This window comes from Opisthocomus hoazin, chromosome 6 (genome assembly GCF_030867145.1).
Source record: "Opisthocomus hoazin isolate bOpiHoa1 chromosome 6, bOpiHoa1.hap1, whole genome shotgun sequence".
Taxonomy (NCBI): Eukaryota; Metazoa; Chordata; class Aves; order Opisthocomiformes; family Opisthocomidae; genus Opisthocomus; species Opisthocomus hoazin.
Genome location: NC_134419.1, coordinates 63,519,348 through 63,540,594, shown reverse-complemented (window position 1 = coordinate 63,540,594; position 21,247 = coordinate 63,519,348). Strand labels below are relative to the sequence as shown.

General features: G+C 34.8%; 1 protein-coding gene across 1 annotated transcript in view; it reads left to right on the top strand.

The window, feature by feature from the left end:
- Positions 1-21,247, top strand: part of ADGRA1 (adhesion G protein-coupled receptor A1) — a 294,207-nt gene that overhangs the window by 127,541 nt on the left and 145,419 nt on the right. The window contains exons 7-9 of the mRNA XM_075423515.1: positions 4,232-4,445; positions 16,945-17,109; positions 20,486-20,684. Of these exons, the coding sequence (XP_075279630.1) occupies positions 4,232-4,445; positions 16,945-17,109; positions 20,486-20,684 (578 nt within the window). The remainder of the gene's footprint in view (positions 1-4,231; positions 4,446-16,944; positions 17,110-20,485; positions 20,685-21,247) is intronic.

The following is a 21,247-nucleotide window of genomic DNA, read 5'->3' as shown; positions in this document are numbered from 1 at the left end:
AAGAATCTGGCCTACAGTCAACAAAACCCTTTTCTGCTGAGAAGTGAAAGATAAAGGAAAAGATGTAATTACTGTAATGGTGTGTTAGACCTTTAGATTCATGCTGCAATCAGTGATTCCTGTGGTGCTCTGCTGCAATCATGGTTTAGTGCTGACTAGAAAGACAAGACAAGTAAAGACTGTAAAACACTCCAGCAGCTCTTGATCTAAGTGCCTATAGGAGAGTCACACCTCTCAGTTGCAGATGGTAGTGCTGACTCCAAACTTGAGGACAGCAGAGTCGATTGTCTTGGAAGGAGAATCTCGGAATATTTTTCACGTGTAAAAATTAAATACATAAAATCTGCCTAAGTTAGTCCCTCCTCTCCCAAGATACAACAGTAAACTGTAGATTATTTTTAATCTTGTAAAACTGTTCAGTCTGCCGTAGACACATACAATTATATACATATGAGCATCAGAGAATATATATATTTATTTGGCCTTTAGTAATCACATAATCAAAGAGACAATTTCTCTTGTGTTAGAGATATGATTGCCAGAGCTGTTATATTTCAAGTGCTGTCAGATCAATGCCAAAATCATTCCAAATACTTTCAGGATTTCTGCCTTTCTTACTTCTTGCTTTATTCTCAAAGTCAAGCTTGAGAACATGTATACAGCATTGGTAAATACTTTTATTTTTATTCTGAATTTGAATGATTGTTGGATTATGGATTTAAAATAAGTATTTCCAGATGATGCTGATGGAAATATACAATCATTTTGTAGCCATTCTGTATAAACGGTATTGGCCCTAATCCTGAAACTCTTACTGACGCAATTAATCCTTATATCTGTGAGCTATGTCACTGAAGTCAACTGTAACTTTTGCTTGAGTAATAGTTGCAGAATCAGCCTCAGTCATTTAAATCATGATTATCCCTGGGAAACAGCTGCAGATTAGCTCTGGTAATCATTTTTTTGTAGACATCACAGAGATTAAAAGCAGATGTTTTGCAGAAGTACTTAAGCATACCTTCCATGGTCTGCAAATGTCCTAATCCATGGAAATTTTACTAGTTTCACTTTGAAAATGAGTTCACAGCATTATTTGTCAATTTGGCCAAACCATATACATACATTGTGAAAGGGTTCGGCTGGTCAGAAGGATATCCTAGCCTAATGGTAAACCAAAGGTATGTTTCATTCACTTTGCATCTTTGTTAGCACTTAGAAGGATTTGCAAATAAAAAGTAAATTAGTAGGTTGTTGATATGACTGATGTCTGTCAAAGGATCATTTTCTCCTTTTTTGATATGCTGCAGTAAAAAAAAAAAAAAAAGGTTTCATTTACTTCTAATCATTAGATGACAAAACCCATTTCTGGGTTTGGTGATTCCCAAGGCTGAGCAACAGAAGCGGTAACGGGAGAGCGTTAAAGACCAGCTATAAAGGCAGAGATAAATTCAAAGTGATAGTGTTACACTACATCCATATGCCAGGCAAGTTATTTAGCTTGACTTAAGAAATACTGATGCTATAGTTCACACTGTTACTACTTCATAGCCTCATGACACAATGTGTCACTTACTGCATGACCAAAACCATTTGACAAGATACAATATCCTCAGTTAAAAATAGCTGTATTCATGAGAAGAATTTTATTTCTGTGAGTAGTATGCATTTCTATTGTGTTTAATTTTTCTGGACTCTATTTTCATAATAATTCAGCTAATTTATGGCTAAATTCCACACCGTAACTTTTCCTTATATTCCATAAATTATGTCATAATGCAACACAAAGATTGCAGCCTTTTGGAGAGAGAAATTCTCTCCATCTTCCAGTAAAACCTTTAATGTAAATGACTGAAACCAAGCACGCAGCTGTTATGAAGGAAGTATTAATCTGGTTTACTTTCTCTTCTTTTAGTTAGAAGCCAAAGATCATATAAAAATACTAGATATGTTTCAAGGAGTTTTTAGTAATGTATCTATGTTCACAAAAAATAGGTGCAATCAGAAGATAAACTACATGATGTATACACAAGTAAGGAGGGATTTCTGAAGCCTGCCCTTTATAGTCACAGCAGAGTTACAACATTTCAGTAGATAGTAGCAAGCCTCTTAATCCTCTGTGTGCTTCTCCCGGACAGCAGTATCACATATTCACTCATGTACAAATCCTGCGTATTATGCTGGCCAGCATTCTTAATTCTATAAAAAGGTAGAAGTGATCCCTCTCACTGTTTATTCAAAGCAGGTGATGAATATACTATTTAACATTTAAATTCCCCAGTAGTATTGAGGGCCCAAAGCTAGGTTTATAAATGCAGCTGCTCACAATCTAAGTGTTCCAAAGACGACAACTGAACGATATAAAGAAGCATGTTAGGGTGGGACGCTGAGTAAGGAGAAGAACAAACACTGCTGGTTGTCCACAGATTTTAGCAATTGTAGGACCAGTGATTATGGCTTGCAATCTGGTTAGGCATGGTTAAGTTCATCTGTATTTATTACAGGCAATAAAGGATTCTGAGGAGAAAGTTTAAGGAAGATAAAATGATGAGCAATGAAATGGAAAAAAAAAATTTAAAATACTTGTAAGAAGACTAGGTGTTTGAGGTAGTTACTAGTGGTGCAAATGTGGAAAAGTGACCTTTCAACTGACAACCCTGTAGGCTGGATAGATATTAATGATGAGAGGCCTTTAAATGAAAACAGAAGAAAAATAAGGGAGAAGCAGCTCTAGGTTAAAAGTTCTCTTTCCTCATCAAGATAGGATTTCCAGGAAGCAAGACTGTAGCCATTGTGTCTAAGATGAGATTGAGTAGTGAAGTTGTGCAGTGACCCAGGCTCAGTCAATTGTTTTGGCTTTGTAGGCAGAGGTGAAAAGGCTTTATTTTAGAAATTGTGCAACATATTCATGGTAGTGTGTTCATCACATCAATCACATATGTGAGTATTTTTATTGCTGTTAGAATTTTGTGTGATGATAACAAAGTATCAGAGGCAGTAATTTTCTTGTCCTGCCTAAGCAGACTATATCAGAAAAAAGAAAACGAGGTTTTCCTTTATTCCTTATTATCGTGTGAAAGATGATCTTCTTTCTTTAGGCACAGAGCCTCTATTTCAATTACCTTTCCTAAAATACTCCTTTTCAATGCTCTGCTACCAATTTAAAGAAATAATATTAATCTCACAATCTGTAGAAAATATTTTACAGAAATTGTTTTAAGGTAGTTTCAGGATCCACAAGTGAAAATGGAAGAAAACGAATACTGTCTAGAGATTCAGTCTCTACAGAGACTGTAGGATTGACAGATATAGCTTTCCATCACTGTCAAATCTATGAAATTAGCAGACTTTCAGCATTCCTGAAAATGCTTATGTCTTCCAAATTTACAACACTATTTTTTTTTAATTGTGTTTAGGCATTTGGGTTTATGATGATGACAGCTGTTTTTTGTAAAATTCTGCTTAGAATAGGAAATACAATATTCTTATCATTAGGGTGTTTCTTAGGGAATCACAGGAGAGATAAAATTCATAAAATAAAGATGGTGAAATGTACTTCACTATTAAAAATTAGAAAGAGCTATTTAGATAAACATGTAATGTTGAGTAAAGGTCTGGAGAGTAAAGACAACTTATTGAAGAGGCAAAAGGAAGCAGGGACAGGGAAATGAGAAGTCATAGGGATAGTGGAACTTCAGGGAAAAGTTAAACTTTTGTTTTTAGCCTTGTTTTTCTCCAAATCCCAAGGATATGAGATACTTTAGGCTCTGTAGACTGAGTAAATTTTGTTCTGGAGCACAGTGGGAATTTCGTCCACTGACAGCGAAGTTGTCTTACTGTTAAATGTACGTTAATAGCTGTATTTTTTCTTTACTTGGAAGACTGATTTTTTTTCTGTAGTAGAGCATCCTGCTTAGAATAGGAGGCTGGACTTGCAGCATTCCAAGAGATCCCTTCCAACCTTGCTGGTACTGTGAACTATTCTGTGAAAACCATCTTCTGTAGATATTCTAATAATCTGGGCTCACACCAATGAAAGAAATGTGATCTCTAGAATTCACAACATGATCAGCCTTAAGTGGGTAGTGTGAGGGCATCTTTTGTATTAGTGTTTTAATGTTAAGATCTGGGAAGCTAGAATTTTATACAAGTAGTTCACATCACAATGTTCGTGAGAGGAATTAATTGTGAGGTTTTTTTTTCCTTTTTTTTTTGTGTTTTGTTTTCCCTGCAGCTGGGCCTCTGGAACTTCCTCTTTTTGAGCTGATCCCATCACAAAGACAAGTGGTTTTTCATGGAGACCGCTTGCCATTTCAGTGTACTGCAACATACGTTGACAATACCACCCAAGTACATTGGTACCATGCTGGTCGTCTGATGGAAACAGATGAAGAGAGTGGCATATTTGTAGAGGACAGCATCATTCATGACTGCTGCTTAATTACACGGTAATGTATACTTCTTGTAATAGTCAGACTTGTAGGCAAGGTGAACAGATGCAATACTTGCAATAAGCTGCACTAAAAGATGCATCAGGATTTGTTTTGTTTGAAGCAATTCAATTGCATGCTTGAATTGGAACACACACAGGTATAGGTTTTTCATGGCTATGAATGGCTGTGGTTCCAAATCGTGTTTCTTGTGTCAAGGTTTCTAGATTTGAGCAACTATGGATTTGAAGCGTATAAAAACAGAGTTTCTTACACAGTAAACTGTGAAGAGAAACTGAACTTAGAATAGCTTCAGTAGCATAAAAGAGTGACTTACAGCCAAACTGCTTCCTGACGCCATCTAGAAGACTGATCTACTGTAGTGAACTACCTATGAAGAACTGTCAATTTAAAAGGCTTGGTTTAATTTATTGTAGGCTCAAATATACTGGTTCGTGTATTCTTTAGCTAAGTAATCCCATATTTGTTTCTTACGAAAATTTTTCTCAGTTTTCTATGACTTTTACCATCGGTGTGCCTCTGTGTGCTTGAGAGGCAGAGATCTAAAGAAACACTTGCTCATGTGAAAAACACAAGAGGACTGAAATAGAACAGGCTTCTATAAAAGAAGTAACAACTAATATTTGGCAGTGACCGTATCGTTCCAGTTTTGCTTCAGTTTTCCCTTGTAAATCTTATTTAATAAATTATTATAAATATCTGTGTTTATTTTTGTTTTTCATCATAGAGTATAGGCTTGTCACTAAACGCTGTGTAGCTGTTACACACATACTTTTGTCCTCTGCCCATTTCCATCACTGATCAAAAAAAGAGTATGATTCTGTGTCTATGTTCGGCCTTTCTCTGTGTAGGAGATGGACTGAAAATAGCTATGCTAATTAGCTCTGGATCATCATTAACATCTTTTCACTCAACCAGTTTCTATTAATATAAGTGACTTGAAATGCTTCTTGAACTATCAAAGGAAAGTTGTGAAGGGAGTCAAATTAATTCATCTCCACTGTGGCCTTTCGGCTGTATTGATTTTAATTTCATCTGCTCACTGATTATTTGACCCCTTTTGGAGTCCTATAGATCTAGAGGTGTGGATCTGACCTATTCAAACAGCTACTGGCTTTCTTCTTATAGCAATGTGTATGGCTGTAGCAGATAATGAAAAAGACTATTAGACAAATTAGTATGGTAATGCCAAGCGAATAAGCTATTTTATAACCGCCACATCACTTAAATTAAAGCAAGTTCTTCTTATTTCCATGATATAAAAATTAAAAGATATGCTGTTAATCTCATTGTATTTTTCAACTAAACTATATTTTGCACTGTTTAAGCAATTTTTAGAGCACAGTAATAAACTGAAAGAAATTGTTTAAAAATGTTAAGATTTTCAAAATAGCTATCCTTTTTAAAAAGCTAGTTTAGAAGTAGCTTAACTGAATTTTACCTTATATTGCTTAAGGTTTGCCAGACTATAAAATAAAAATCATTGTCTACCATAGTAATATTTTAATAAGGATGGTTGATCTGCTACCTACCTCATTTACTGGGCCATTAAATAGGTGACCTTCATGCTCATCTTGCAGTATGTACTGGGACCAAATATTCAGAAAGAATGTTTTCTAAATACGTCATCATATTTGCTGTTATAGACTGGAAAAATACTTTTACTTGTCCAAGTTATGCGATGCAGACTGTCAAAATGAGAAAAAAATAGTTTTTTAATTAAACTCACAGTATTTAAACAGCTATTTAAAAGCTTCAGACATTTAAATTGCTCATTTATTTGAGCTATATGTTTTACTTCACAATATAGTGGGGCATCAACACTGTATTTACTGTACAGCATGGTCTTTATCCAGTCAAAATTCTAAAACTCAAGCAATCATGCCTCTGCCTTGATCAAGGGACTGAGCTAAAGGCATGAGAGACCTATACTTTTGAAACCAGCTTTCAAAATCCATACCATTTTGAAGTCAATGATTTTTTTTAATATAAATTATAGAGATTTATTGTCTCTTCATGTTGAAAGTGAGAAAAAATTGGTTAAATTATGATTGTCAAAACTCCCTTCAGCATTTCTTAATTTGAATCCCATCATTGTGACCATGTATACTATAACTCCATTTATATCATTATTATATGTTAAAATGATATGTAATAGCATGCTTATTACATGTTACAATGGTGTGTATTAATGTTTGTTACATGCTATTACACACTAATTTGTGATATTTTTTAAGGCGAGGCACTGTGAAACATCAGAAAGACTATGCCTCCCAGTAGTTATCGTAAGTTAAGTATAAGATTTGGAGTAAAAATAAAGGTAATTTAAGATCAGTTCTTACAGTGTCATATTCTGCCTTCCTATACCTACTGTGTCCACTCTCTGTGGCTTTCTGGGATTGCATTAAAAGATGGGCTTTGGCTTGTGCTGCTCAGCAATTTAAAGATTTCTGAAGCTAGTTTTGAACAAAGAGGTGAAGTCCTGTTCCAAAAGCTGCTTATTCCAGCAGTTTTAGATAGTTATTTTATTGGGTAGTTCCAGATATTTCTGGACATGGATTTACAACACAAATATCATACTAAAACCTTCTGTTTTATTAACTGGCACAGTAGAAGGATAAAATATCCAAATGTGTATTTTTTGTCTCCTATGATAAAGCAGAATAAACTAAAATAAATGTTTTTGTTACAATAATTAAACTAAAGTTTTGAACTGTTTTCCGGCCTGTGGCATTTTTCTTGGCAAAGAGTATTCCCTTATAGGAGATCTTGAGAAGGTGTTTTCAATTCTGCTGCTAGCTCACATTTACCATTTCTTGCCAATGATAATAATATTTTATTTTGCTTATGTTGAATTTTCTGTCATTATGCCTGTGTATAAATGTCATAGTCATACATGAAAATGTAAATGCAACGTGGAACTAATTTCCTATCAACTGTGAATGGATCTAGCTGAAATTTTTTCTTGGGTTTCCATGAAGACAGCCTAATTTCTTAAGCCTGGAATATTAGATTATCAGTTTGATCACAGTAAGCGGCAATGAAACAATCCATATTCCTGAAGCCACACAGAAGGCAGATTATGTATGATTCTCTGCAGCACAGCATCTTTCCCAACTTCCCCACTGTTCCTTTTCAGTGTTTGGAGGGGCTAGCAGGACAGTTATTAGAATATTGAACTAAAGGAGGAAAATATTTTAGTTTTATAAACCAAGCAACTCCACAGTAGTAGAAAGACTTTGATTTTCAGGAAATTTTGTATTTACCCTATAGACTATAGTGACAATTTTAAAGTCATCTTCATTCCATTCTGTGAATACTTGCGTAGAGGGTTTAACAGTGCTTATGTTTGACAGCTGTAATGGCTGCTCTGGGACCATTACAGTTCACAGGTGCTCCTTCTGAAGGTGTTAAACTGCGCAGAAAATGAAGAAACCATAAAAAAGGAGTATTACAACTGGAGAAACCAACATGCTCTTAAAAATAAACCTAGCAAAGCAGGTGTTAGTATCTGATGTGTTTTTCAGTTGTAACTTTTGTTATGTTATGTAGATGGATTTGCCACTGGAAATACAAACTATTAAGTCTCAATTGTGGTCCCCCACAAACAGTGTTTTTCTCTTAAATTCTGTCCTAAGTATTTCAGTCTTCTAAATACGGCTGTGAAATGCAGTTCTTAAAAAAAAAAAAAAAAAAGCTTAAGAATCTGAGTTTTTTTAAAGCATCTCGTTATTCCTTACATCTTGACAGCAATGAATGCCAATATGGGATGGTCAAAAGTAAATAATGAAAGAAATAGTAATCTTTGAGATAAGACAATTATGGAACTACAGCTGGTCCTTTAGGTGTAACAAGGATAGGGGCAATAGTAGGAAAACTAATTTAAAATTTATACTTAATATATATATATTCATTTCTGAAAGCTGATTTTAGAGCTAAATGATTATATGAAAAGCTCCAAGACTTCCATCTGCAAAAGAAACATCTGATATCAAGGAAGGGTTTCAAATCATGATCCAGTTGTGCTGTAATAATGAAGAAACTGGGAGAAAAATAAAAAGGAATGCAATGTGGTGGATTAAACATTATGCTCATAATTTTTGTAATTGAAAGGCAGTTTTGAATCCAATTAAATAATTTTTAAATGTTTGAAATTAGTGCAGCTATTAGTAAAGAATTTGGAACTTGGCTGAGACAGTTTCACTAAAAGAATAAGGATAGTTGAAGACATGATTACTGAAAGAAATTAATATGACTGGAAATGGACTCCAGGAGTAGACAGGTGGTATCATGACAAGTTTTAGATCCAGGCAGGCGTACCATATAGGAAAGAACAAAACTTACAGAAATTCTGGGAGAAAGGCAGAAATTCTATGCCTATTTTTTCTGGAAAGAAACTAAATGACCCCTGAACTCTCTTAACAGTTTGTGGCAAGAATACATCTGGAAAAGATATGAAGCAAGTGGTAGTGGTTTGGACCAATACTAGGTTAAGAACAGTCTGAAAATGGTGTATCACTGATGAGCATGTTACTAGGTTGGATACACAACTGGAAGTTCAGATATGTGCCAAATCATGCCAAAAGATTGCAGATGCACTCTGCACAAGGTTAAAAAAAAATAAATGTTAGAACAAATCCAAAGAATCTGATTCAGAAATGCAGGTATTCCACAAGCTCTTTGTGTTCTGCTGTCATGAGTATTTGGAGATGAGCAGCTGAGGGTCATATTGAGAAGCCCAGGGAAATCAGCAGAAATTGTTAGTACTGATATTTGTTGGTTCATCTAATTGACTCTGCTTGACCCTTAGTTGTTGAGCAGTTAGGAAAGAATTGAAGCAAAATAACAATTTAAATTGTAAATCAGTGTTTCTGTGTTGTTTTGAGATTACTTTAAATGGTGTAGTCAATGGTCTACAACTTACTTCGGGTTTTACAGGCAGCAAAAGACTAGTAACAGATGCACCTTTACCAGCAACGTTCTCACCTATCAGATAGAAGATAATATTTAAAATTATTGCAGAATATAATGAAATGCACAGGCCAAGGGTTTGATTATCTGAGATTAAGAGAATCATCATGTGAATTAATTTGGAAGATTAATTAAACTTAGAACTTAAAAATCTTTCAATTATCTAAATAAAATGCAATGACAGTTTTACTACTAATCAGTTTGGGGAATAATTTCAAATATAACCTATGAGAAAGTATACCAATACTATGAAAAGCAAAAGCAGCAATGATGATACCCTCGACCATTAAAGGAATAGACAGTTATGTAGTAAGTGTGCTGTGCCTTAAAAACTCTAGGCTTAATTTGGGTAACTGCTTATTGAAACATGATTGAGAAATAGATATTTTCACAGAAAATATATGCGGGTATTTTGGGCTGATAGAATTAAAAATCCCTAGAAAAACAGTAAGTCAGAACTGTGAAAAATTTTGACAGACTCCTTATTGAATAACTTTAAAAGAGTTCCATTTCTGTGATGTTGAGACCAGATTAACACAATGCCTTGGACTAAATTTTGACTTCTCACTTCCATCTCTGCTTATTTCCTGCAGCTGTGTATGTGTCCATCCAGCCACACCACTGAAATAAAATGTTAAGTTCAGTATTAAAACCAAAAATTTTCACTTTCACCCCCCGTAAGGGGGAATTAATAAGAGTTTTGCTTTGACTTTTTAGGGCCATGAATGATTTTAATGTGGCCCTTCAAACAGCTGAGGAGATGCTGCACTGCAGCACCAGGTTGGAGTGAACATCCCAGGACTGGCTATTTTTAAATTATTTATCCTGTCAACACAAATGTAAGGTATAATTATACATATTCTCTCAGTCCAGGCAGTAGTTTGTAACCCTGTGCATCAGCTGTGATTATCAGAGCAATTCTGACTTATGCCCAGGCTCTGATGTACTCTTCCTATCAAGTCAATCACCTTAGACACTGGTGAAGCAAACCATTTCTTTAAAGCAAAACATGTTACAAATACTAAAACAAATAACTGAAATACTCATGTATTTCAATCTATTCAACATAGAGGATGTATTGTAGGACATATTCCTTATGGACTTATAGAAAGCTTTTTTACTCTATTAGCATGCTTGAAGTCCATGAAAATAGGTCTCTTTCTCCCTACATGCTAAAAGAACCCTATTTTTAATTGTTTATGGTATTTTGATTGGACCACTCCTGGCCATCACGAAATAAAGCTTACACTGTATACTGGGGAAAGAATAGAGATTGTTCCTGAAGTTCTTATGAATGAATCTGCTATGTTTTACCTCCTTTCTAGATCTTCCCAAATTTCTTGCAGGTTAGCAAACAAAACAAGTCAGTATTCTAGCTCTAATATACAATTACTCTATCCCATAAAGTATTCATTAAATAATTAATTTGTTCATTTGTAACATCACCACCGACTAGAAAGAGTGGGAAATTCTGTCCAAGTAGTGTGCATTTGACAAATAATTTGAAATTATAAAGTTAATGTAGTAGTTTTTTAGTTTGTTTTGTGTATTATTTGTGGAGTTTTTTGTGGTGGGGTTTTTTTGCGGGTAGGGAGGCTGGTCCTAGTGGCACATAATCAAATAATCAAGAATTGTCAGTAAGTAGGTTAATACTTCTGAATCATCTGGGAAATGTTTTACTTTAAAAGCTTTTTATCCCATTTTGGCTATTCAACTGATTGTCATAGTGTTATTTTTGTCTAAGGACCTCTGATAGTGTACAGATCACAAGAGCTATGCTAATGAAACAAAGCTGCTTCTGGATAGAACATTGCAGCATACAGACTACTTAAGGGCAGATGAAAGACATACAGCATGTGTAGCACCATTTCCCCAGAAGACTGCAGTGGTATACATCCGGCAGTCAAGCAGTTTGCTGGTAGAACAAAATTAATAACAATAAACATATTTGAGCATCCCCAAACCTTTCACCAGCTGACAGTGCAGCCTGATGATACACAACTGATTCATGAAGTACTTTAAATAAGCCCTGGACCAGGTGTACTCCTTTCAGATAGCATTATAGGACTCTGCTTTCACAGACCTACCAGCTATCTGGAGGTTTCTCCAGCAAGAGGAAGCTTTGAGTGCTCTGGAGCTGTTGATGCCTATTTTTCTCTCCCCACTTTACATTCTCAGCTAGCTAGACTGGCATGTATTGACTCTAAGACTGTGGGAGTATGAAGATAAATGCAAGCATCTTTATGTACACCCTTTGATGCAGCACGGTAGCTGATAGTTTTTCTCTACCCAAGAAGCTCAATGACAGAGAAAAGAATCATAGAAGAACCCAAACCTGTTGTGGTTTGTTGTAGAGCTATTCGGATTTCTGACTCTTGTTTCCAAAGAAGATTCGGTTTAGTTACTATTACTAGTAATTGTTTTCTCAATTTTAAGAAACAGATTGATGGCATATAAATGTAGGTCACGGGTTCTTTGACATCCAGTTATAGAATACCCATCTTGCTATTGGGCAAATGTTTACATAACAAATGGAGCATATTAGCCTGTGACAACATTTTTGAACATTTGCATTTCAGTCAAAGTAATGTAAGCAATACAAAGGAAAAGAAAGCAAGATGGTTTTCTAACTGATATACGTATCTTTTCTCCCATTTTGTAAATAGGTTTGTGTTTTTTTCTCCTGTAACTATATTGTCATTAAAATTAGGTCCTTTCCATTGGCATCTCTGAAGTCAAATCCAACTGTTATCATAGTCCTAGCATACTGATGTGAACAAATTAGCTGACAGATAAATTATAGTAAAAGTATGTTGTAGCACATTACATTTCTTGGGTAGCTATGGATGGCATTAAGTGGTAAGTTATGCTTTGTTTTTATACTCATTCAGAAGAAACAGCAAGTCATGTGTGTTGAATTTCCTACGTGTATGACAAACAGATTACACCTGAAAATATTTGCTAGGCAACTAGCATAAAATCAGTACCAACTTTAATCTTTAATCTTCCTTTTCTCTTGCTGTTGCCTGGACACAAGCTTTCTTTAAAGGCCATCAGCCTTCTAAAGCTGTTTCTTTCATGAGTAAGTAATTTTGTCAGAGAGATCAGACTAGCAATTTAAGTTCAGTTAAAATGCCTAGATTTACACATTCTTTCTTCATTTTCCATGTTTTAAACTTATATCCCCTGTGAGAGGCTGTGTTCCAAGCAGCAGCGTACTCTGGAGGCCAACACTCAATTTTTAAATTCTGTGTTAGTATTAATAATTTAAGGTGGTATGGGTTGGATGGAGGTTATGCAGGCCTTCTGCCTGAGCTGTAGAAAAGCATTCGCTGTTTATCTGAAGAAGAATATGAGGAAACCTAAATGTTATCTGTGTTTGAGTAATTAATTTTAATTTTTCTCCAGGAAGAGCAGTTGGTTCTTCCCAAGTCTTCCAGGAGCTCAAGTCAGACTTCAAAATCTTTCTTGTGGAAACCCAATCAAAAGATGGTGTTAAAGTCTCCTTTTTATGTGTTACTCTCTTTCCTGGCATGCAAATGACTGCTGGGGCATACAGTAAATGTCACTAAGGTATTACTTCAGGATGTGGTTGAGTAACTTTGCATAATGTGACCTACTTCTGATTGTCTAATTAGTTATGCGTAGCAGTAGCAATGCAAAACTGTGCCTCAAATAGAAATCTATTGTCACAGGTTACTTGATTACATGAGTATGGCTTATGCCTGTATTCCTCTCTTCGGAATGACCAATGCCACAGGCTTCTGTTGAATATACTCACTTTTTTGTGCAATTGCATCATCTGTACATTTAAATTAATTTTTCTATTTGTCAGTCATCACCTTTTGAAAAGGAATCCTACCATGCACGAAACTTCCCGGTAAAAAAAAGAAGCATGTATATTCTTTTTCTTCCTGTCAATGTTTTTACTGAGAAGGCCACTATAATTTCAACACAAATCTTGAGGAAAGCTTGCTACTCGTCCTTTTGTTCTCATCAGGCAGCAATCTTCATATTCAGTTTGCCTTGACACCATCTCATGCATATCTGACTTCGTTCTATGTCTTGGTAGGTCAAATATTTCTACAAAAGTAGCAACTATCACACCTCTGAGGAGTGGGATATGATTGCTAATGTAGAGGGAGTAGGAACTCTTTCTGACTCACACTCCATGCTTAGGAAAGCTGCAGAGTAAAGGCAAGATGGTTTCACTTGTGGCCTGAGATTTATTAGCTTCTGTGGAAAGAATAATCAAGAAAAGTATACAGCCAAACATGCCATCCTGTCTTAATTCTGTTGTGCTCTTGTCAAGCTCCTAAACCAGAGTGTTCTGGCATGTTCTCAGGTCACAGGAGAGTTCTTGCCTTTTATCAGGACTTGTTGCCATGGCCAAGAGAGATCAAGAATGCCTTTCTACTAAGAGTGAGAAAAAAATTGAACTTCTGGGTATGCTACTGTAGCAGTGCCAAGACTTAAAATATGTAACTGATGTGCTGGAAAATTTTATTAATAGGCCTAAAAATCTATATAGACCCACATTTTCCTTTTGGTCTGCTAGGACAGTGAAGTTGCCAAGTGAATTTTAAGTGAATAAAATGTTAAAGGATGACGTTGACTTCTCTTTTTGAGAATTAAAAGACTTTTAATTTTTTTTAATCCAGTCCTCCAAATTCTCCATGGGTATAAAATCAATTTATCATTTATCGTATCCAGATGGTAAGTAAATGAACAGTTTCACCATTGGGCTTGCTATCCAGAATATTCCCAGAGGAATATAAATAAATGCATCATTTACAGTAGCCAGATGGCAATTCAGAAGACAATTCTATGTTCTAGTCATTATACAGCTTCTTGTATATGGCATAAACCTATTCTGGCTTATTTTGGTTCACCATCTGAAGAAAGGGCCATAGAAGATTAGAAGTGTGGATGAGAGGATTTATTCATCATTTTAGAGAACTTAAACCAGTGTTCAAGTATTGTTTTTCTAGCAGAAGCAACACTGATGTGTCAGTAAATGTTTATCTGTGAAACTGGGAAACTTCATCTAGTGACAGGAGAACTGTTTAGCGGCAGATAAATTTGCCTCAGAACACTTTTCAGCAATGTAAATGGATGGAAAATGTACCCTTTTTCTTCATATTTATTTATCTTCATATTGATTACCTGTAAAACCAATGATATGTTCAAATATTGCATTTACCTAAAATCTCCATGGTTCTCAGGTTTATCAAATTTGTAGCGTTAACAATTATTATAGATATTTTATGTGGAATATATCAAAAGATCAGCACATCTATCATACATTTGATTCACTTGGGAAGTTGCTGGGTCTTGGTGCCACAGGTGAATATTTATGCTGCCTATTGTTTCTGTGAAAAACAGCTTTTATGGATAATTGTTTTCATAAGCTCTAGGAATATATTCTTTCTCAGCTGTCTATAAAGATGATGTGAAATTGTTGTGACATATGAAATAGAAGATTTAATTTTTTTTTGGTCAAACGGCTTATTTCACTTAAGTATTTCAACCTGAATTTAAGAAGATGTATTAAGAGTTAGCTATGAAGCTGCTCTTATTGGGCTTTCTCATCTGAGACTTCTTAAGAGATCAGCTGCTTCTTTTGACATGAAAATATTCAGCCACTCTGTCTGAGAATGGCTAGTAAAGTTTTTTCCTGCATTTTCTGCAATAAAAACATGTTAGAATTTGTTACAAAAATGAAATGGGGCGTTCCAAGGTACTTGGAGCTTAAAGCCATGAAAGGAGGAACAGTGTGGGATTTTTAAAGTTACTGTTTAATGATGAATTTGCCTAAATATCTGGAGAACTGCACCAAAATTCTGAAGCAATTTAACTTAAAGGGTATTTACCATGGTTTGCTTGTTTTCGGGGGGTGAAGATATGGGCCTGTGGTAAGTACCTGAGAAAATCATTCTTCATTGTATGCATATTTCAGAGAGAAAACTACATATGCAGCTGTCTAATCACTTGCTACCTTGATTGTGGTCGACTTTCACGTGTATCAGAAGTAGTCTACATACAAGGAGATTAGATTTGATCCTTTCTTGTAACCAAGTTAATAAAAGTGCATGTATAATATACAAAGGTTTAAACTGAAAAAGGATGGCCGTTTTAGAGAAGTTTAAAAGAGCAAAAAATTCAAAGTAAATTATATATAATTATTCTCTGTATATCTTTCAGTATGTCAGGCTCTCTACAAAAGTGCTAAAGGCCACAAGTAGAATTTGTTAAGATTTTGTTTTAAATGCAGATTTGAATAACTTTTAAATTCTATGCTTTTCTTTTTATAATGTACCTTCTCCCCCTTTCTGACTGTACTCCATTGCTTCCCACATAATTTCTAATTGTCTAAACTACAAGACATACTCAAAGATGTATAAAGCAAATATTTCAGATAATTACTACCTGTTTTCCTCTCCCAACTACTTTCAAAAGCTGTACTTTCTTTAAAACTGTAGTAAAATTTATTTCTAGCCCAACAGCAGGTTTAGATCTAATGTATTACTTTCTTAAAATGTAGTAACATTCTTTTTGTCTATGAGATCTATGGAGTTACAGTAATTGGATAAAATTCTATCCCTGATGAGGTCAATTGAAAAAACTAGACTTTATTGACTTCATTAGGGCCTGGGTTATGTCTACTAGATGAAGGAAAGCTTCTCGCCTGATTTAAAATATACAGAAAACCAGAACAGTTCTAGACAATATTAAATGTTTCTGAAATTATTTCCTCCTTCTCTAATTATACGTAGAATATTTAGCTTAGACAGCTAAATATAGGTGTGGTGCAGTCACGCACAATGTTTGTATTGTAAGAGAAGCCACAAAGTGTCTCTACATTTAACTTGTGTAACACTCATTATAAAGTGTTAATGCAACCTTAATTTGTTGATATTAATAACTACATTTCATATTTAGTGGGGGACAGTGTGAAAGAAGTTCATGAGTAGTAAAGTACTGAAAGAAATATCAGCATTTGCCTCATCTCATTTTGCATTCATTAGGAAAATTATACATAGCTTCTAAAGTCAATGGCTATTCTAGAAAACTTTCCTGTGCTGCCACAGGAACAGCAGATTGTGCTGTTGAAATGCCATAGGAGCTGCAATCACAACTGAAGGGAAGCATTCTTGGTGAATTGGTTGTGTGGTCAACTTGAAATGCTTTTCTGACTTTCAAGCGCTTGTTTATGGAACAAAACCCCCCACATTTAAAAATATTTGGTGAAAGGAGAACAGGCATTGATACATAACTAATACACTTTTGTGATAGTTGGTAATCTGTGTTATAGCCTGTCATGATCTGAGTGGTCCATCAAAATTGGTGCTGCTAACATCTTAATATCAATCACTCACGTATTGTCTGTCTGTAACAACATATAGCAAAACCTAGTTTTATATTTTCATGGAAAAATATCTGAAGATAAGTTAATGTCAGAAAACCAATGACTCAATCTCTATATTAGGAAATATGTGGAATAATTAATCTTTTATTTTTATAGTGAACTTATTCTATCCAGCATTGATATTGATGCAAATGGAGATTGGGAGTGTCTAGTCAACAATTCCTATGGAAACAGCACTAAACAAGTAGAAATTGTGGTACTTGAAACAGCTGCACCCTACTGCCCTGCAGAAAGAGTTATTAACAACAAGGGAGATTTCAGGTATGATTTTCTGGGTTTGGAGTGTGTTTCATATATTAATATAGATAGGAACTGTATTCATGCTTACATGATACCTCAGTGTCAGTTACAAAGATGCCACTTACTTTTCTTGTCATTTTTATGTAATATAGTAGGAAGGAGGAGCACTGAGTGATTTTTATGGGAAATGGCAGCTAGTGCTTCAAGAGCAGCAGTGGTTTGTGAAAGTCAGAGAATCTTTCATCTAATTCCTCAGTGTGAGATTATGGAAAATTTCAAAAGATGTAGACTCTTTACAGCTAGATGAGAGAGTGTTCACAATTGTTCTTGATCTTTTCTAAATTATAGAATATGATAACACTGCATTAAAGCATTGTAAGATTAAATCTTCAATACTTTTCTAATCTTTTCCAGTTCTGCTGGCTTTGTTCAGCTGAGTTTAGAGGTAACAAATAACACAAAACTGTTAGTAAAATACTTCACTGCAGAGAATCAAAATAGCAATTAAAGCTACTCAGTAAAGCAAATAGATCGTTTGAGGTCAGTTTAAGGACACACACAGTTCCGCCAGTATATCACACGATTGGAAAACACATCTGCCGTGCTATCTAAATCTTAGTCTGCACAATTTTGTTGACTAAATGTAATTTTTGTTTCATCTTTACTTTTCTCTACATAAGATGGTGGGATTTTTTTTCATTTTGATGCCCATAAACTGAAGAAAATGTTAAGGATTCTGTGGAATTCGATGTTGTTTTCAGTTAGCTCTAAAATACTTCAGTGATATGCATAAAGATCTTAAACAAAATATAATTACCTTCTTGACAATAACACTGATGTACGATGGCATTCCCATTGAGAAATCAAGAAGGTAATTTGTTACCAAGTGAATTATAATAAGAATATGGCTTGAATAGTTAATGAAAGGAAAAGTAGACGAGAGAGGAAGCTTCTCTTAAACGCCAGAACTTTCTGCAAATACTTCTGACCTGAAAGGCTCTCTTCATTTTCAAGTTACATTTAAAACTTTTTCAAAGGCCTTTTACTACTGTTTCATGTGTTTGAATACAAATAAATGAATTAATTAGAAAGAAGTGGAGAAAATGACTCACATAATCTGTTTTTTTGTTACTATGAGGCTGTTTTATTACATATTAACTACAGTTCCAGCAAGTATACCACATTTACTGAACATATATTTATATATGTATTTAATCCATATATATGGATTAAAATCTTTGACAATCTCAGCTATAGATTTTTTTTTTTCCATCATCACAAAAACTGCTACTGTGTTTGCTCATAGTGGACGTGCTTAAATGTATTTTAATGAGATCTTTTACAATATATATACTTCCTATCACATAACACATTCTGAATCTTCTAGATGACAACTTTATGAAGTTCATGTTCTAGCCAAAAATGACATCCTTTTCTTCATAAATAAATATATATAAATTCTACAGACTGCACGAACTAACACCAGGGGCATTTTTGTCATTTTATATAAATCAAAAGAAGTGAACATTTCTCTCCCTATTGATCATCTTTCTAGAAATCCATATAAATTTATTTTTAAAATGTATATCAAAAGGATGCTGAGTCCATAGGTTCTTTTGACACTTGAGGGAATGAATTTACAATTATAGAGAATTTATCAGGCTCAGACTCAGCATTAGCACTTGAAATTGTTCCAAAGGTTTATCCTCAGTGATGCAGCTATCACACCAGTAATTTTTCTTACAAAGGTCTTTGAAGTTTTAGTAACATAGCAAGTATGAAAGTAGAAAGAGTTGAACCACAAAAGCAAAGCTAGAAAGAACAGTTCTTTTATTGGGCAAAAAAAGGAAAAAAGCATTAACTGTTAGAGAAGTGTGGTTCTTTCAGTTGACCAGCCTAGGTGGTATTTATAATTGCACAACTGCAGTAAGAATTAGGCACTGTGGGTTAGAATGAACTGGCCTTATGTACTGAGATTTTTTCTGTATGGTGGCTGTATTTTGCTCATTTTTTGTTTTTCAGCTTTCTGTAAGATCATTCTGAAATACAAATGGTAATGTTGTTGTGTCCTAATATTCCTATTATTCCTATTTATAAAGGCCAGATTCTGCTACCTGTGCTAATATTAGTTTCAGAATTATCTCTTTAGTTTAATTTTGAGGTAAGTTGCTACTCAGTGTGGCCCAATTGCATTAATGCAAGTGTTTTACTGAAAAGAATACTTCGGCCCAGAGGCAAAAGGAGAATATACTAATGTACATATTTTGATTTTCAGTGAAGCTTCATTCATGGTTATTTTTGCATCAACTGTTTTTACATCATGAAATGAATTATTGCAGTGACAGTTACCTATGACATATAAAAATATTTTTCTTCTTACCTTTTCTTTGCTTGAAATGATGAAAACTTACATAGCCCAAAACCTGTCAGTATATTATGTAACAATGTCCAAATGGGCCTGTATTGTCTAAGAGAGACTAATATGTATGTTTAGCAAAGGTTGATTGTCAAGGTGTGTCTTCACTGTCAGGAAGAATATTTTTGTGATTGATTGGGTTCAGTCATTACATCAGTGCAGTTATAGAACCATATCCTTTGCAGACATGCTGACTTGCTGATGATATGCTTCTGGTTTTCTTTGATTTCTCCCAATTACCTGTTCCTGCTATGTCCATACTAGCCTGCAAATGACAACAGATTTAGTGCCAAAAGAAACAGATCCCAGTTGTGCTGTTCTACAGAATGCAGCAGATATTCAGAAGAGTATTGTATAAAAGAGCTAAATAGAAGAATTCTGGCTGTTCTTGATTTGTAGTTTGTTTTCAAAGGCTATTTTGGAATCACACTACACAAATCACATGTACCTAAATAGTTAATTTTTGAGGGATAGCTCCTTTCTCCTCCATGAGACATAATCTCTGCTGAAATCTTGTTTATTGGTTTCTGATACGTGCAGGGATTTTTGCTTTTCGCAGGTTTGTGGCAGAGAGGGTTTAGTAGTATTGGGTCAAAATGCAAAGTAAAGCTTGTCAGGTACGTTTTGAGCATTTACCTTTTACAGCATTTAGTAATAGGGTTTGGGATTTTTTTTGCTTTATGGGCTTCCTTCTCTGGTTTATGCAGTCTGCAAAAATTACTGTAGGGAAAATGCCGTCCATATTTTTTTCCTTAACACCAAACACCTTCCTGGAATTAATGCAGAATTAGTGTGTGACCAACCAGACTTGAACCTGTATAATTTTGACATTTTCCAAGGAAACAAAGTAATTCATTATAGAACATAATGAGGTAAAATTTAAAGCAGTCTTTTTCTCATACATTCTGTATATTGTTGCTGTATTGTAAGTTGCCTTTAAATAAGAAAGTTGATGTAATTTTATTATCATGTTGTTTGTAGATGGCCCAAAACTTTGGCTGGGATAACTGCTTACCATCCCTGTCTCCAGTATTCTTTTAACTCCATTGCCTTTCACAATGGTGCAGAAGAGTCTAAGGCATGGCGTAAATGTAATCGAACTGGACGTTGGGATGAAGAAAACTATTCTGAATGTCCTTATTCACAAGAAGTAACTCAAGTTCTTCATGCTTTTAGTCAGGTAACATTATGAAGTTCAGGGCTTCCCTCCTCTAGTACTGATTTTATTCAATTGCAAAAAATGTCTGTTCAGCTGCAAGTTTGGGATAGCTGGACTTTTAACAAAATGTTTTACTTGAAAGGCAGAGTGCTTGTTTGGTAATTGAAGCTGTAGTAGGAACCAGTGCACAGCATTTATTGCCTTTATTTTAATGTTTCTTTTTATCTGTGTGTCTGGAGTCTAGATGCCCATTAGTAACGTTCACAGGGTTGTCAGTGCTTCACTTCAGTTACTTCTTTGTCTTCCCCTCATGCATTTTTACCAGAAAGATGTTAATTTTCCTTGAAGTCCTGTATCAGAGTTTCATCAGCTGCAGTGCCTTTCCTCATTGCCATTGTCCGTAATGTATTTAAAAGAGCTGCAGAAATAAAGCCTACTGTAGAATGCCTTTTCGATGTCTCCCAACAAAAGCAGTACTTAAATCGTTTCTTATGGATAAGTAAAAGAGAGGATGACATTGAAAAGTAAATGGATAAAAATTATGATAAAAAAGAGGATAACAGCATGGGGGATGGCACAGACCT